Source organism: Parambassis ranga, chromosome 22 (assembly GCF_900634625.1).
Source record: "Parambassis ranga chromosome 22, fParRan2.1, whole genome shotgun sequence".
Lineage (NCBI taxonomy): Eukaryota > Metazoa > Chordata > Actinopteri > Ambassidae > Parambassis > Parambassis ranga.
In genome coordinates this window covers 558,625-575,821 of record NC_041042.1, presented here as the reverse complement: position 1 = coordinate 575,821, position 17,197 = coordinate 558,625, and the positions used below count along the sequence as shown (strand labels likewise).

At 52.8% G+C, this 17,197-nt stretch overlaps 2 protein-coding genes and 1 long non-coding RNA gene across 8 annotated transcripts; 2 read left to right on the top strand and 1 right to left on the bottom strand.

The window, feature by feature from the left end:
* Nucleotides 1–336: 336 nt before the first annotated feature.
* On the bottom strand, nt 337–9,779 carry tecpr2 (tectonin beta-propeller repeat containing 2). 5 transcript variants are annotated; one of them, XM_028394838.1, is made up of 28 exons: nt 9,619–9,779; nt 9,282–9,453; nt 8,195–8,282; nt 7,969–8,109; nt 7,698–7,826; nt 7,502–7,633; nt 7,273–7,430; nt 6,576–6,729; nt 6,346–6,498; nt 6,125–6,257; nt 5,829–6,046; nt 5,524–5,737; nt 5,178–5,409; nt 4,848–5,103; nt 4,546–4,773; nt 4,405–4,472; nt 4,215–4,330; nt 3,947–4,120; nt 3,586–3,766; nt 3,321–3,462; nt 3,015–3,240; nt 2,846–2,935; nt 2,676–2,773; nt 2,460–2,595; nt 1,453–1,601; nt 1,234–1,375; nt 981–1,130; nt 337–904 (listed from the first exon to the last, which is right to left on the bottom strand). In XM_028394838.1, exons 2-28 carry the CDS (start codon nt 9,371–9,373, stop codon nt 753–755), a joined length of 4,152 nt encoding a protein of 1,383 aa, XP_028250639.1. In that variant the 5' UTR covers nt 9,374–9,453; nt 9,619–9,779; the 3' UTR covers nt 337–752. The 5 variants fall into 5 exon arrangements, with proteins under 5 accessions (XP_028250639.1, XP_028250640.1, XP_028250641.1 ...); XM_028394839.1 differs by having other exon boundaries at nt 4,546–4,770; XM_028394840.1 differs by lacking the exon at nt 9,619–9,779 and adding an exon at nt 8,384–8,448 and having other exon boundaries at nt 9,023–9,424.
* LOC114427081 (uncharacterized) lies at nt 4,992–7,175 on the top strand. The gene is made up of 2 exons (XR_003669426.1): nt 4,992–5,126; nt 5,232–7,175. It is a non-coding gene; the product is annotated as an uncharacterized LOC114427081 (long non-coding RNA).
* A 1,179-nt stretch (nt 9,780–10,958) lies between the features above and the next one.
* On the top strand, nt 10,959–16,720 carry znf839 (zinc finger protein 839). Of its 2 annotated transcripts, none has more exons than XM_028394699.1 (10): nt 10,959–12,934; nt 13,091–14,185; nt 14,401–14,529; nt 14,605–14,718; nt 14,802–14,894; nt 14,965–15,111; nt 15,191–15,295; nt 15,438–15,525; nt 15,612–15,726; nt 15,852–16,720. In XM_028394699.1, exons 1-10 carry the CDS (start codon nt 12,254–12,256, stop codon nt 16,372–16,374), a joined length of 3,090 nt encoding a protein of 1,029 aa, XP_028250500.1. In that variant the 5' UTR covers nt 10,959–12,253; the 3' UTR covers nt 16,375–16,720. The 2 variants fall into 2 exon arrangements, with proteins under 2 accessions (XP_028250500.1, XP_028250499.1); XM_028394698.1 differs by having other exon boundaries at nt 15,438–15,537.
* Nucleotides 16,721–17,197: the final 477 nt, after the last annotated feature.

Below are 17,197 nucleotides of genomic sequence, written 5' to 3'. Positions count from 1 at the left end.
AACCAATCAGCTGAGAGCAGGATGATGTCACTGAAGGTCCTGCCACACATGAAGAGGAAGTGATTCAAGGATGGGTCTTTGTTTTCTGTATAACTATAGACCTTCAGGTCTAAACAGGATTCACCACAGTCCAGTTTCAGGAGGATCTTTGTACTTTCTAGTCTCTAACCAACAAATATCTTACATTGATCTGCTACCATGGTAAATGAGGACCAGACAGAAAGCCAGCAGCAGCGTCACTAAAGTCTGAGCCTCAGCTGTTAGTCTGCTTCAGTCCAGTCTGGTTCCACTATAAAGAACTGAGCCAGCACACAGAGGTTCAAAAAACCAGACAGGTTTAGTCTAAAAAGTCCCTTTAATATCTCAGTTAGCTTGAAGCTAATCAGTTGATCGAGCTAAATGGAACCATGCCGGGCTCGCAGACACAGATCCAGTTAGATCTGGCCTCAGACAGCATGTGATCTAAATGACCGTTTTACTGGATCTGATCCAGGATGACTGTCTGAGTGAGGCTGGAGCTTCTCAGTAGCAGAGATGAAAGTGCATCACACTGTTCCCAGCAGCCCCCTGGGCTCCTTCTGCAGGCTGTCCCTGAAAGAGACGCCCCTCCCTATATCTGCTATGACATCACATAGCCCACTTCCCGTCTCCCGGGGGGAACAGGATGTGTTGTAACCATGACATCACAGCGTCCTGTCTAGTGAATCCAGATCAGACAACACCAGACTGACAACATGCAGTGATGTCACGAATTAGATGAGCTCCCATTCATCATCGACATCATCCCCTCCGAAGGCGGGGCCTGGCGCAGCAGGTCTGCAGGGCGTCTGTGGGAGGAGCTTAGTTAACCGACGGGACAGTCCACCAATCAGAGTTACTGCCCACAGCTCATCCTCTGGAGTGACTGCAAAGAGAGAGAGACCTGATCAATCCTTTTCTTCTACTGGACTGAACGGTCTCTGCTGAGAGTCCAGTCCTACCTGTGAGCCAGTTGGCATTTCCAGGGATCTTCTTCCAATAATCTCCTGCTGGGTTTCGGTCAGACACGCCGTAACGTCGAGCGAGGTCTCCGTTCACACACCGAACCCACACAGTGCGGCAGCTGAGGATCAGCTGACTGACGGAGAGACCTACACACACAAACACAGACTAGTGAGTCCATCTGAGCTGATGGACTAGAACTAGAACTGATGGACTAGAACTAGACAGGCAGATGATGACATCACACAGTACCTGGAACCAGCTCCCAGTCTGTACCCACAGGCATCTCATCACTGAGTCCAGTCCTGACAAAGACACTTCCTCTGTTGTCCAGAGCCCAGAGCAGGCGGTCATTGGGACTGGTCTGGATGCTGACCAGCTGCACTCCGATTGGCTGCAGTTACATGACATCTTAGTTCTGTACAGGTGGTTCTGTGTGGATCAATGTGTGCTCCCTATACAGGACGCTACCTGTGCGGGTGGTTCTATCTGGATCCAGGCCGGCAACATCATGCTCGGGTTCAATGGCTGAGTTCCTACTCGGAAGTAAACGACTCCTCGGCTGTCCACGGCCCAGACGTTCTGACTGCCGCAGCTCACACCCACGAGACGGACAGGTCCTGAAACAGACAGGGGATGTTTTACCTGAACACACACACTCTAAACAGACCCAAAGAGGCTGTCAGGTCCAACAGAACCTCCTAACACTGCTTCAAAAACCATTTGTTATCAGTGAACCCCAGTTTACTGGTAACCAGTTTACTGGCGTTCACTGGGTCTGAATGGAGGGAAGAGAACAGAGTCAGGTGACCTTGTCATGTTTTTAGAACACATTCCAGGTCAACGGGTCAACAGGCCCATATTTCACAGGAGAGACAGACTGTCCTCTGACAGCTGTTTGGACGGTCCAGTTTTGTTGGTTCAAATCGACCAGTGAATAACAACGAAGAAGTAAAACCCAAAAGGCCACCACCCGCTCTACCCTCGGCCTCCAGCTGCAGGTGCACAGACTGATTATTGGTTCTGACCTGGTCCTACACCTGGACCACTTTAAGTTGATTTGACTGCATGTCTGTGACAAACATCCTGACCTCATGTAGTTCCATCCAGCTGCTGGATCCAGCTGTCAGGTGAAGCCTGCACCCTGCTCGTCAGCTCAGTTTGCTGCAGCGGCGCCTGTTTATTTGAGCTTGGTTTGTAGCGTAGGACCATCATGTGGTCCCTGATAGCGAGAAGGGCAGAGGAGCTAAAAACAGATCCAGCCTATCAGTCCGGTTACAGTACGACACGACCCTGAATCACAACCTGTTACACAACAGCAGCTGTCAGTGTGACGGAGACACACAGCTGCAGGTCTGTGTACATGCTGTCCAATGAATGTCCCGACAAATATAGACATGTGTGCGTGCGTCATACTGTAACCCAACCTACCCCATGACACACACACACACACACACACTTGTTTGTTTGGTACCCACCAAGCTGGCTGAGGTCCAGCAGGGTCCAGTGCAGACCGGTGGGACAAGATGGAGACAGAGTTCTGATATAGACACGGCCATGAGTGTCCAAACCCCAGAGAGCATCATGACAGGCAGAAAGGTGAGACAGCTCCACCTGAGCTCACAGACATAGCACAACAGGGCATGAGGCAGACTGTGATGGTAGACCATCAGAAGAGACCAAGGACAGCTTACCTCAGGAGGGAGCGAGACAGAGGAGGGGCGGAGCTCGCCGTCCTGATCCCAGACACAGAACAGATCCTTCCTGCTTTGAGCCAACCACAGGAAGGATCCTGAGACAAAGACAAAGCACTAGGATTCAGGTCCAGACCGGGTCGCTGCGAATGTGTGCACAGCTATGTTACCTTCTCGGTGAGGCACAGATGAAGACGTGATGAAGGTCCACCTGGTGGCTGAGACGGTTCCTCTGGGGACAACATTCTGCCAGAAAGTTCCTGAAGGTGTCAAACACAGTGAGCTGCTGAGAAAATGAAAGCTGAAGTCAGAAAGCGCTCTGCTCATAGTTCCACTGACCCACAAGGCTGCCGCGGGCCAGGTGCAGCTGGTTCCGGCCCGAGGCCACCCACACTCCGCTGGCGTTGGCACTGACCAGACTGGGCTGGCACTGCGAGTACTGTGACAAAAAGGCCACCACCCGCTCTACCGGCGCCCTGGTTACCGTGGCAACACTCTGTGTGGCCTGCAACAGCGTCTGGAACAGACTGCCCTGATCGAAGACCACATAGTCCGAAATACTGATCTGACAGAGAGAAAGCAGAGAGAAACAAAATGACGACATGTCCTACCTGCCAAGGCCTCACAGACCTTCACTCCTCCTACCTGCCACCAGTGGTCGTCATCACCCTGCGGTTTGGAAGAACAGACCCCCGTCCGGAACCAGAGGCTGCCGCTGGCATCAAGTGCCCAGGCAGTCCCACCGTCTCCCAGACCAATGCACATCAGCTCCAGACCCTGAGCTTCGCTGCAACACATGCACAGACACACACAGAAACTCAGAGCTGCATGCTGTGTGCAGAACTTCAGAGGTCCTACAGTATGAGCAGTACTGGCAGCAGTACTGGCAGCGTTAGCAGTGCAGCTGTACCTGACAGTGTCGTACTTCCAGCCCTCCCCCTCGCTGCAGTAGCTGTTCAGTCCTTCTCGGTAGAACAAAGCCTTGTGCTCGCTCAGGGCCCAGACCACACCTGCTCGCACACACACCTGGCTGAACACGCAGGGCGAGTCCACCTTCACCGAGCGGGCACAGGGCCGCTCCGCACTCAGACCTGGAACACACACAGACAGCCGTTACCACGGCAGCAGCTCCAGAAAACCAATAACCAGGAAGCTCAGAGAAGGACTTGCCACCCCCTGCTGGTCACACAGAGACATTACAGCTGTTGTGATAAGTTCACACAAGTTGTAGGAGAGAACGGCTTCACGAGGACAGACAGAAACGTGCCTACCTGTCTGCAGGTAGAGGTCTCCATTGGTCCCGATGATCCAGGCAGAGTCATCACTCAGAGCGACGAAGGCCGTTTGCTCCACAGCTTTGTACCAGTGACGTTTACCTTTAGCGGAAACTTTAGCGCATGCAAATGCTGTCATGCTCTTCTGTTCCACCTTCCACAGCAGGTTACCTGACGGAGTTGCCAACAGTTAGTATACATGTAGTGTACATGTACGTACGATTGCACAGGTGTCTGTGAGCACTGAAGATGACACGCAGCTCACCAGAAGGTGATAACGCCACCTGGTGAACATTGTCTTCAAAACGCTGCCAGTTGAGTCCAGTTTCAGGAAGTGCGCTGCAGAACAGTCCTCCTTTAAAGTCCAGACACCATATATACCTGAAACACACAGGCCACCTGTGACACACCCGGCCACACACCTGGAGACAACTGAGCGCCACCTGCTGACTCACCTGTCAGACACCTGCAGGCTCAGGATTCCACATCCTGGTCCTGAGTATCCCATCCAGCTCTCTGCCAGCTGAAAGCATCAAAAGCATTCAGACCTGCTGACAGATCAGGTGTGTGTGTGTGTGTGTGCGTGTGCACATTACCTGGTCTGGTTTGTGTCTGTCACTGTCACAGTCCTGGTCCGTGGGCATGCCTGATGTCTTCTCTCCCAGATTGGAAAAACGAGTGTGGATATCCCCTTCACTGCCAGCAGGGGGGCAGTAGATGTCTCCCTCTTCATCACTGGACAAACTGGGCCTTTTGTCCAGAGAGGACACAGTGGAGTAAAACATCTGGTCTGGGAGAGCAGCAGATGGTGCCAGGGTGTCCTCCTGAAAGGACACGTTGCATTACATATGTAACACATGTGATACATCACACTACATATACAGGCTCATATCAGCACCTCCTCCTCCTCCTCCTCTCCCTCCTCTGGACCAATCAGAGGGCTCAGGAAATCGTCCTCTGGCTCCATTTGGTTCTGCTCCTGCATATTGTCCTCCTCAGAATTGTGCATATAAGAAAAGGTGCACTCAAGCAGCAGGTCCACATCTGGTGTAGGGGGAACACCCGCCGCCTCTGGCCTGGGACAAGACACCTTTGCTTGGTTGAGCTGATCCTCTAGACCCTGAAGGATCAAGGAGCATGGAGGTAGGACGGAGCTGGAAAAGGATGAAACAGTCAGGTCAGGGTACACAGCAGCGCTCTCTCATTCTGCTGGTCTTTAACTACTAACCCAGACTGGCAGGACTCCACTCCATACCGCTGATCTTTGTCTGATCCTCCACAGCCCACCTCCTGTGAGTCCAGCCTCTGGTCAGCTGAAAAGTCCTGGTTCAGAAGGTCCAGACCCATGAGGGAGGCTCGGTCGCTCAGAGGAGTTCCACTACCCCCGTCACTGCAGCTTCCATCCTGGACAACAAAGATGGAGTCTGAACAGCTGCTCTCAGAGAGTCCTCCGCTGCTGTCTGAAACACAGAGACAGACAACACTTACACCTGTCTGTCCATCAGAGTGTCTATCCACCAGTCTGTCTGAAGACATAAAGGCAGAGGACACGCTGTCCATGAGACAGTACTGACCTTGTCGTCTCCTCCTCTTCTTCTTAACTCTGATGGCTTTCACCACCAGCTCCTGCTGCATCTCATCTTGACCAAGGGGGGCGCTGTAACGCCTGGAGTCACAGGACATGGTAGGTGGGCCATTTCCATGGACACTGTCCCAGGAAGTGATGGAGCTGCTGCGGCTTCGAGGGCTGTTGGTGACCAAACTGGACTGCTGGCAGAGCTCCATTGCCTGGTTGAACATGGACAATATCACACGGTTACAGTGAAGACCCACTACAGGACGACCGACAACAAGACTGGGCCATCAAGACCTCCATCACCTCCAGCTGCTCCTCGGCCTCCTCCACTTCCTCAGCCCCTCCCTCCTCCTCTTGCCCCTCCTCGCTGACTATGTGGACTCCACACCCCTCCTCCCTCTGCCCATCCTCCACAATGATGGCCATGGTTCTGATTGGCTGAGCCGTTTCCACCGATCCGCTCGGCTGGAGGATGGTGGGCGTGGTCAAAGGTGAGGCTAGGCGGATTGAGAGCTCTGACACTGGAGGTGAGAATCAGGTGGTACATGTTAGGACAGCAGCAGAGGCACCGAGCTACTGATTTGATTGGTTGTCCTCACAGTTAGACGCTAGTCCCTCGGGGCTGTTGGAGAGACGAAGGATGTCTCTGTCTCCTTTCAGGACGAAGATCTCATTGTCACAGCACGACACTGAAACAATGTCTCCGCTGCTCTCTAAGGATCCAATTACAACCTTTACACACAAATACATGGAGTCAGCCCTTTAGTTGCCATGGTAACACTGCCCACCATCTCCACAGCAGTGGATTCATGGTATATACCTCATTGAGACAGTCTAAGACGTAGATGCTGTACTCGTTCCAGCTGAGGATCCAGCCCTCTCTAAGAAAGCAGCTGAGCAGCCCGAGCTGACGATCAGCTGGGCGGTACGCTCCGGCCGGACCAGGACGAGGAAACAACTCGAACTGAGGTATCTGAGTCAGACAGAGGTCAGAGGTCAGAGCTGGAACTACTGGAAGGAAACAAGAGTACAGTGTGTGTCCTCTGATACCTCTGAGCTGAAGAGTGGTTTGAGCAGGCGGGTGTCCTCCACCTGTCCTCTGACATCAGACCTCCATAGTCTGAGTCCGGGTCGTGCAGCGAACACCTGCAGATCGCTCTGTTTACACAGAGCGGGCAGGAAGCAGGCGCCAAACCTGCCGCTGCTGCAACACAAGAACCGTCATCTGTTTCACATGTATGAGCTGCTAAGCCTAACCCATGAAGCTCAACGACATCATGTGGAGTACTCCTGACAAACTAAACAAGTCAAACGGCTGTTTTCACTCATGCAACTAAAACAATGGAGGACTAACAGGAAGAGGTCAAGCTCGCCGTGACACTCAGCAGCCTCACTATAAATCAGTATGGAGACACGTTGTGACATTAAGAAGTTTACCAAGCCCTGGACTGTCAGGAACCTGTCTGGACATGGAGCCAAGATGAAACTGAGGAGAGATTATAGATGGCTGCAGAAACACTGAAGGGGGAGCCTCCATTAATAAGCTCTCAGCTCATCCGTGCTGCTGTTTCTGTTTCTGCTTTGTTTTTACCAAGCTGGAAAACTTTGAACTTTGTTGGACCTCCATTAAAAAGCTCCTGATGATGTTAATTTGGCACGTTTGAATTTATTTCTGAGTCTATGTACAGGTTACGTAGGAGCGCCGACCACGGTGAGCAGGACGTGTTACAGCTCGTGTGTTGCGTACCTCTTGCGGGGCTTGGTGCCCAGCTGCAGGGCTTCCTGTGTCTGTGTGCAGTACAGGAGGGACCTCTGCTGCGTGGACACCAGCAGCACCTGGTGACTGTACTCCATCTGAACCACACCCGAGGACTCCTCCAGCAGCAGGACAGGCTTACACACCCCCTACACACACACACACAGTCAGGTGAGATGTGCCGTCACTGAGTGACCACCTTGTGTTGCCATGTTTTCACCTGGTCCAGATCCAGAACAGAGAACACCACTCGACCTTTATCGTCTCCAGAGAAGAGCTTCATGCCGTTGGTGCTCCACGCCAAAGATGTGACAGAACCTTTATGGAGGCCGACCACATCGAAGCGCCTCAGCTGCAGACAGACGGCTGTGTTATTGATGGACAGGCGTGTCACTCACACATGTAGATCATCATACCTGTTTGTTGCGCCCAGGAAGGGGAGACACCAGCTGGAAAATTGCAACCCGACCTGACGCTGTTCCCACGGCAACCAGGTCATCAAAACAGCTGAGGAGCTTCACAGCTGTGATTGCATCACACTTTCCCTGTTACACACAGAGGCACAGGTGTGATGAAGAGTTCCATCATCAGGTCAGGCTGACCATCACAGGCTAACAGCACCCCCTGCTGGATGGAGGGTTCAAACACATGCTTAAAGACGTGCAGCACAAAAGAAGAAGCTCTGACCTCCACACTGTACTTGTTCATGTGTGCCAGGCGGCGGCAGTACAGGTAGAGCATGCCGATGCTGCTGCCCACAGCCAGGAAGTCACTGCTGCTGTCCAGAGCTGTCAGGTAGACCAGGACTGACCTGAAGCCACGCTGCACCTGCACAGACACAGCCAGGCCATCACATCATCCACAGCCTCATCTTACAAAGCGTCAGCATCTCGGCCCGGTTGTGAGCAGGTACCTTGGCTGGGATGGCATTCAGCAGGTAATAAAGCGGGCAGAACTCCCTCAGGACGGACGGCGGGGTTGGTTGAGACGCCATGCTGCTCCTGTAAGGGCGGTTCACATGAGCACATAACAAGCTGCAGCAGTTTACACAGACAGGTGCGTGGAGGGGCGGAGCTATGCAACAGGTAGGTCAAGGACTCACGATACATTTTCTACACCTGTTTACTGCAATGTGTCCGAACAAACAGCAGGGCGGAGCCAAAGAGTCTGAACAGAGGTAAATAAAATAGATTTATAATAAGGCCTAAACCCTGAATGCACTTTGACACAGACACACACACTGACACACACACACTGACAAACACACACAGACACACACACACACAGACACACACTGACAGACACACACACAGACACACACAGACAGACAAACACACACACACACACACACAGACACACACTGACACACACACACACACACACACACAGACAGACACACACACACACAGACACACACTGACAGACACACACACACACACTGACAGACACACACACAGACACACACTGACAGACACACACACACACACTGACAGACACACACACAGACACACACTGACAGACACACACACAGACACACACAGACAGACAAACACACACACACAGACACACACAGACAGACACACACACACACAGACACACACAGACAGACACACACACACACAGACACACACAGACAGACACACACACAGACACACACTGACAGACACACACACACACACACACACAGACACACACACACACACACTGACACACACAGACACACACACACACAGACACACACTGAGTTAATGTCGCTTTGACCAAACATAAGCCATGTTGGACTTTAAAGGCCTTTAAGTGAGGCTTGGTCTGAGCTTGGTGTGAGAACGCCAGGCTCCTGCTTCCTGGTCCTGCACTGGTCTGAATCCAGCTGGTTTCACTGATGCAATGACCGCCAGTGGTTCAGGGTGGATCCGCAGTGTATGTGCGCCGTGCTGTTCACAGCGTCCCCGAACAGACGGCTCCGCCATGAACACAGCAACATTAAGGAGCACACGAACCCCGAACCACCCGGAGCCGTGTGTTGACATGAAGAAGCCTCCTGTCGGTGGCAGCCATGTATTCGGCTCCAGCGAAGGACTTCTGAGTCCATTTGTTGATGGAGCTTGGTGTGACGCTGTCTTCAGGGTGTCCGCCTGCTCTGGAGGAGACGCGGACACCCTGACCGACGGACTGTAAACAATAACAAACAAACAAACAAACAAACACCGCGTTGTTTACGGAGCTGCCTCCTCAACATCGACCCCGGCCAGCTAGCGCCAGAGGACTCCTGATGCTAACACAGCTAGCTTCCATGCTAACGGCGTTAGCATAGGATGACGAGCCTGTGGTTCTTACCGAGAGCTGACCGCAGGGCTGCCGCTCACACGGTGATCCAGATGTGTCTGATGGACGTCAGCACGGGACAGGCGACGTCAAAGAGCGGCCAGGTGACATCGCCCTGTCTGACAGCTGTCACAATGAGGCTGCACGCAGACTGCGCCCCCTGCTGGACACACACACACACACACACACACACACACACACACACACACACACACTTCCACAGAAGTGTGTGTGTGTGTGCCACAGACCCAGCTCCACCTCCACCACCACCACCACAGACCCAGCTCCACCTCCACCACCACCACCACAGACCCAGCTCCACCTCCACAGACCCACCTCCACCTCCACAGACCCACCTCCACCACCACAACCACAGACCCACCTCCACCACCACAGACCCACCTCCACCACCACAACCACAGACCCACCTCCACCACCACAACCACAGACCCACCTCCACCTCCATCTCCACCACCACAGACCCACCTCCACCTCCATCTCCACCACCACAGACCCACCTCCACCTCCACAGACCCACCTCCACCACCACAGACCCACCTCCACCTCCACAGACCCACCTCCACCACCACAACCACAGACCCACCACCACCACCACAGACCCACCTCCACAACCACAGACCCAGCTCCATCTCCACCACCACAGACCCACAACCACAGACCCACCTCCACCACCACAGACCCACCTCCACCACCACAGACCCAGCTCCACCTCCACAGACCCAGCTCCACCTCCACCACCACCACAGACCCAGCTCCACCTCCACAGACCCACCTCCACCTCCACAACCACAGACCCACCTCCACAACCACAGACCCACCTCCACCACCACAGACCCAGCTCCACCTCCACAGACCCACCTCCACAACCACAGAACCACCTCCACAACGACAGACCCACCTCCACCTCCACCTCCACAACAACAGACCCACCTCCACCTCCACAGACCCACCTCCACCTCCACAACCACAGAACCACCTCCACAACGACAGACCCACCTCCACCACCACAACCACAGACCCACCTCCACAACCACAGACCCACCTCCACCTCCACAGACCCACCTCCACCACCACAGACCCAGCTCCACCTCCACAGACCCACCTCTACCTCCACAGACCCACCTCCACCTCCACAACCAGACTCACCTCCACCACCACAACCACAGACCCACCTCCACCTCCACAGACCCACGTCCACTTCCACAACCAGACTCACCACCACAGACCCAGCTCCACCTCCACCTCCACAGACCCACCTCCACAGACCCACCTCTACCTCCACAGACCCAGCTCCACCTCCACCTCCACAGACCCACCTCCACAGACCCACCTCTACCTCCACAGACCCACCTCCACCTCCACAACCAGACTCACCTCCACAGACTCACCTCCACAGACCCACCTCCACCACCACAGACTCCACCTGCACCCACACGCTCTCACTTCCTCCTGCATCCACCTCCACACTCAGAGACAGCTCCACCTGCACCCACACATCCAGACGGGGTCACCTCCACCTGCATCTGCCTGTATCCACACAAAGCCAGCCCAGCTGCATCTACCCACAGTCCACAGGCTTCCACACAGACACTGAATGACAGGAGAGAGGCTGCAAAACCGGGAAGCTGGATCCACCAGATCCACACTTCTAATCAAGCTGAACTTATTGAAGCACTATTTTTTATTTTATCTAACCTTTATTTAACCAGGTAAAAACCCATTGAGATCCAGATCTCAGAAGGGTGACCTGGCCAAGTGGTCAGCAGCACACGTCATTAGAACAACAATTAAAAGATCAACAGAGATAAAAGTCAATTATGAACGTAATAAAATAAAGTGCAATAAATGTAGAAAATATAGAAAGACATCTTAAAGTCTATGTCTCTCGGCTGGCCTGGGAACGCCTCGGGGTCCCCCCAGAGGAGCTGGAGGAAGTGTCCGGTGAGAGGGCGTCCCTGCTCAGACTGCTGCCCCCGCGACCCGGCCCGGATAAGAGGTCGAAGATGGATGGATCTTAAAAACACAGGATGATTATATTATATATTACGTCACAAAGAATTCAAAGCTTTAAATGAGATAAGCTCACTAATAAAGATTTATAACTCAGCTGTTTAATAGATTAAATGAACATAACTGTATCACATGATCGACTTAATAATAATATGATAATAATAATTTAATTTAATTATATTAATATTAAATTATTATTATTATTAATATATTAATTTAATTATATTCTATAGAATATATATTCTATATTATCTATATGTATTATCTATCCAGACACATATTTAATGTACTTCATTGAACAAATATTTGGGGGAAATGATGCAGAAGTAAATATTGAATCCGGTCCGGTGGTGGACCTGATCCGGTCCGGGAAGTCTGCGTTCCCATCGCTGCTGAAGGCTAAGCTAGGCTAGTTCAAAACTCCCCCCGCTAATCGCTACATGCAGCCGGTATCACCGCTTCCGTTCATGTCCTCCTTCGTCCCCACGGAGCGTGTTATTTCCCCGCAGACGCACATTTTATAAAGACACGTTTATTCGGTGCTATCGATCCACAATCGGCAGATTTGAACCACTAGCTGCCCCCAAGTCGGAGCTACTGTAACCTCACAGCCAAAATGGCGGACAACGAGGATGACAGCGGAGCGACCAGAACAATAACAGCCGCGGAGTCGCCGGGGGCTGCGAACCAGCCCTCCGCCGCCCCGCGCACCCAGCGGGAGGACACCCTGCCGCCGCCGACCGCCGCCCTGACCACTCAGTCTGCCCAGAAAGTATCCACAGGTACCGCCGAGCCGAGCAGCCAGCCCACAGAGAGCTCACAGCCTGCGTCCGGGCCAGAAGGCGGTCAGCCCGGCGAGTGTGTGCTGGCGGGGTCCGGAGCGCACCTGGAGCAGCAGAGCATCCTGGTAGGCACGGAGATCACGGACCTGGCCAACACCACGATCATCTACGTGCAGCCGGACGGCAGCCTGGTGGAGGGCTCCGGACTCACAGCCGAGGAGCAGCAGGCTCTGCTGGACCAGCTCACCAAACAGCAGATCGTCCAGGTCTCCGAATCCGAGGCCGCCCAGCTGCTCCAGCAGGGCCAGCTGGTCAAACCCGTTCCGGTCCAAAACACGGCTCTGGACCCGAGTCAGCTGCAGCAGGTCATAAACCAGGTTACCAAGTCCCAGCAGCAGGTACATGTCCAGCAGAACCTAAAGACCACGGCCCAGAACGCCTCCCAGCAGCTGAAGAGCGTCGCACAGCAGGTCGCCATGCAGACCACAGGTTCGGTTCAGGTGGTCCAGAAGAAGGTGGGTAGGACCTGGGGTTAGGGACGGAGGTCTGCCTGGTTCATGTGGACTGTGACAGCCTCACTTGGTTCAGACAGGTCCATTAGTTTAAATGTTTACACACTGATTTGATATGAACTTTAATCCATGTATTGTTTCTTCTGTCTGCCCTGTCAGTCTGAGCCCGTCAGGATCCAGATCCCTCCTAAACAGGAGCTGAAGCCCAGCGCCCCCCCTCAACAGAAGAGCGTAGCTGTCAGTCATCCGCAGGTGAAGCTGTCGGCTAACGGCGGCGTGAGCAGCACTCAGATCATCCACATCCAGCCCGTGGTGGGTCACCAGGGTCAGCAGCTGTTCCTGCAGCAGAACCCGGGGGACCCACCCATTCAACTGCTGCTGCAGAGTCCCACCCCCATAGTTGGATCTCTGCTTCCGCTGGTCCACAAGCTGACAGGCCAGACGGTGTCGGCGGGCTCCACCTCAAGTCCGGCTCAGAAACCTGCAGCGTCTCCTATCAAAGTCACAGCTTCTACCGCTAAGCCCGCCCCTCCTTCTATCGTTAAGACTCTGCCCACTGTAGCTAAGACTGTTAGCATTCCGCTAATTAAAACACCAGCCAATGGCATGACAGCTGCTTCCAGTAAAAGTCCGGTTCAGCCACCTGCTGCCATCACAGTGGTCCCCATACAAACTGCCACACCCCCTGCTGCCCGTCCCATCACAGTGACCACACCCCTGGCAGTCCCACCCCCTACTGTGAAGAGCCGAGAAAAAGAGAAGGAGAAGAAGATGAAGAAGAGGGAAAAGAAGGCAGTGAAGATCCAAACCAGGTCTGGGCGTGTCTCCAGACCCCCAAAGTACAAAGCCAAAGACTACAAGTTCATAAAGACCGAGGACCTGGCCGACAGCCACCAGTCCGACTCCGACGACTACTCTGACATGAGTGTCGAGGAGGAGGAGAGTCAGCATGGAAGAAAGGATGGCTCTGCCTCCGCCGGTTCCCCCTCCCTCATCTACAGCCACAAGTCCCGGTCCCATCGGTGTCAGACTTGTGACAAGGCCTACATTGGGCTAGGAGGTCTGAACCGACACTACAAACTGAACCCAACCCACGGAGAACCTGAACCTGTCGCGCCCAGTGACAGCCCACACCCCCTCAGAGACGATACCCTGTCAGATGAGACGACTGCAGGAGCTGCCAGAGAGGAGGAGACGGAGGACAAAGCTGCTGCCATGGAGACGGACAAAGCTGCTGCCATGGAGACGGACAAAGTGAGACCCCAATGAGAGCTCTGATCTGAGGGAGAATTTCAGTTTAGACACATCGATAGATACTTTATTAATGTCGAGGGGAATTCAGCAGCACATACATTACAGGCTACAGGTTCATCTCTCAGTTAATTAACTAGAGTTAATGAGTAACTAACAGGTATTTAATGGTCAGTAAGTGCATTAAGTACATGTGTAAACTAACTTTCTGTCTTCAGGCAGATGAAGGTTTAGCAGCTGCTGTTGGACTCAGGGGGGTCCATCATCGTGGTCCTGGCCGTCCTCGCGGACGAGGCAGGGGCCGTGGTCGGGGGCGGGGGCGAGGTCGCTCACTGGGGCCACCTAAGGTGAGTTTATGTCAAATGGTCCAATCTAATGAAAAGAATCCCTGCTGATACCTGATCACTGTTTGATGCTGCCAGGTGGCGGTGGGCCTCGTGGGTAGGCGAGGTCGTCGTGGTCGACCTCCAAAGCTCTGCGTGACAATGCCAGTCACAGAGCAGCAGGCTGAAAGGAGACGCGACCGACTTCAGGAGGTCAGATGGAGGAAGTCAGGCCACTGTAAAAGTACAGTTCTTTAACCTAAAGTGTTTCCATGACAACTGCCTATGGTTTCCAGGTGGTAAAGCAGTGTGAGGACGAGGAGCTCATGGACATCGTTCTTCCACGTCTGACTAAAGTGTTGAGTCTGTGGGAGCTGCTACTGGCAAAGGTGAAACACTGTGATGCTCTTCAGAACCAAACAGGAAGGTGCAACAACACTTTCTGTTGTCTCGCTTCAGGTGGAGTGCGGCGGTCCTGTCCAGACACGCTTTCCAGACATTTACCGTGAGTTTGAGTCCCTTCAGGCTCAAGTGAGACAAGCTGCCCAGGACTACATCTCCAGTCCACAGGGCGGGGCTACTCCTCTGGAGGTCAGAAACATAGAGGTGAGCGCTGTTTTCCTCTCTGGAAATCACACACATCCTGTCACAGTGCATGGGGGACAGGTGTCACTCTGTGTTTCAGGTTGCCCGGTCTCTTGGGATCCTGGATGAAGTGAACAGGATGAAGGTAGTTCCTGGAGCATCGCCCAGTTCAGGTCTTACCAATAAGAACGCCCGATACATGGAGGTAAATGTGCCAACAGTAAGGTCAGGTTCTTGGAGAAGGGTTCTGGTTGGATCTGTATCCAGTTCAGGCGTGTGTCTGTACTGTGCCTCTGCATGATTGAAAAACCAGGTTCAGTCTGACTCACACACAGAACCTTTTCCAGAACTCCAAGATGTTGCCACCGTCAAAGAGATTTAAGATGGAGAACAGTGTTCCAGTTCACCAAAACGGCATTGAGATGTCCATAACTGGTACCGTGCTGTGTTAGTACACCGATCATCTGTACAGTACTTTAAGCGCCTGTTTGTTGACCTGGGTTCATTCTGGTCTTTTCCAGGTGGAACTGCAGTGACTGGTGTGTCCTCTCTGAAATCCTGCTCGGTCTCTGTGGCGCCTCTTGTAGTTCCGGGTGGATCCAAACAGCAACCCGCCTCTGGTGACTCCACCTCCAGGTGAGCCGATGCCACCCCTGCTCTCGGGGGACCCCATGGGTACAAAGCTGGAGTCCTCATAATGTGTCATACTTTCAGACCTGATCAGGTCTGCTGAGGTCTGCATGTGTTTTGTGTTTCCCAAGCCCCTCAAGCTCCACCATTGATAAGACAACCACCATCCAAGTTCCACCTCCTGCCACAGCTGAGGTAACTCCAACTGTGGACCAGGAACAAGCCAAGGTATACCAAGACCAGGCCATGAGCACCAGTGACATCACAGACCAGGTGCCAAAGCTTGACAAAGGTTCATGTCCTGAAGGTACAGCAGACAAAAAGACTTCCTCTACATCTGTTCAGACACTGGGGTCAACCCAGACGCCAGAGTCCAGTCTAGTTCAGACCTCCTCTCAGCTCCAGCAAAGAGACTCCTTGCCAACATTGTCCAGTACCACAGAGGCCAAAGAGTTGCAAGAGGGCCAGGAGATCTACATCCAGACTGAGGGGCTGACAGTCCAACTGGCAGAGCCTGGATCAGATGGAATCGTCATTGTAAACGGACCAGATGGCACCACAATGCACATCCAAACCCCCGAAGGTGTCCCCCTGGAGGCAGTCCAGGCCCTGCTTGGAATTGAGTCATCCGATGGATCCAAGGCGTCCCACTAATGCTGGAACATAATCCAGACAGATCAGGGCTGAGAACACAAAGACGGCCCTAACCATTTCAGGATGGTCCTGGCATTAGCCAGTGCCCCCCCACTGGACCCAAAACATCCACAACCACAGTGACCTGGAACTGAATCATCCACACCCACCACCTGGGTCTGTCTGTGATTCTTGGATGTTCAGACTGCAGTTTCAGTTGATCTTCCAACAAACATTTTACTTTGGACATAACTTGATTGCTCATTTTAAATATGTAAAAAGCCCTGATAAGATGAAATCAGCTTGTCAGCGGACTATCCGGACATAAACAGTACCAACAGATTTCTATAAATAATCTGATCAATAAGCATTGATCTCTGTTAATTCATTAAACACATCAGTGTGAGAGAGTCCGATCGTGTCCTCTCTGGGCTCCAGTAGTGGTATGGATCTCGACTGAAATGATGTCATCAGTGGCTCCTGGCTGGACTCAAAGGAACCCGGAGTGGTTGTAAATGTGTAAAAGTTTTTTCAGTGTTTCCATATTCGGACTTCATTTAATAGAAACCGATTAGTTGAATGTTTATATGTAGATAAATATGAGAAGGTTTAAAAAAAGTTGCACTATTTTATTACTTTTTATAAAACTTCAAATGTTGTCCAAACACAAAACGAATGTTTGGACAGGGACACGAGGACAGACTGAAACTTCATTTGTTACGTTGATTGTTTGAGTGCAGAAAACGTTTCATGTTCCTCCAATAAACAGATGTGACAGACCCAGCTCCGTCTGATGTCCACACACTGCTGCCTGCAGGCGGAGGTCAGCCATCACTGCCACCAC

Excerpts from the sequence above, each read along its gene's own strand:
- tecpr2 (XM_028394838.1), bottom strand. The coding sequence starts at position 9,373 with ATGGACTCAGAAGTCCTTCGCTGGAGCCGAATACATGGCTGCCACCGA. Across the intron at positions 7,634-7,697 it reads TTCCTGGGCGCAACAAACAG|CTGAGGCGCTTCGATGTGGT; the intron begins GTATGATGATCT and ends GTCTGTCTGCAG. Across the intron at positions 6,047-6,124 it reads CGAGGGACTAGCGTCTAACT|TGTCAGAGCTCTCAATCCGC; the intron begins GTGAGGACAACC and ends TCTCACCTCCAG.
- znf839 (XM_028394698.1), top strand. The coding sequence starts at position 12,254 with ATGGCGGACAACGAGGATGACAGCGGAGCGACCAGAACAATAACAGCC. Across the intron at positions 14,530-14,604 it reads GCTCACTGGGGCCACCTAAG|GTGGCGGTGGGCCTCGTGGG; the intron begins GTGAGTTTATGT and ends TGATGCTGCCAG. Across the intron at positions 15,727-15,851 it reads TCTGGTGACTCCACCTCCAG|CCCCTCAAGCTCCACCATTG; the intron begins GTGAGCCGATGC and ends GTGTTTCCCAAG.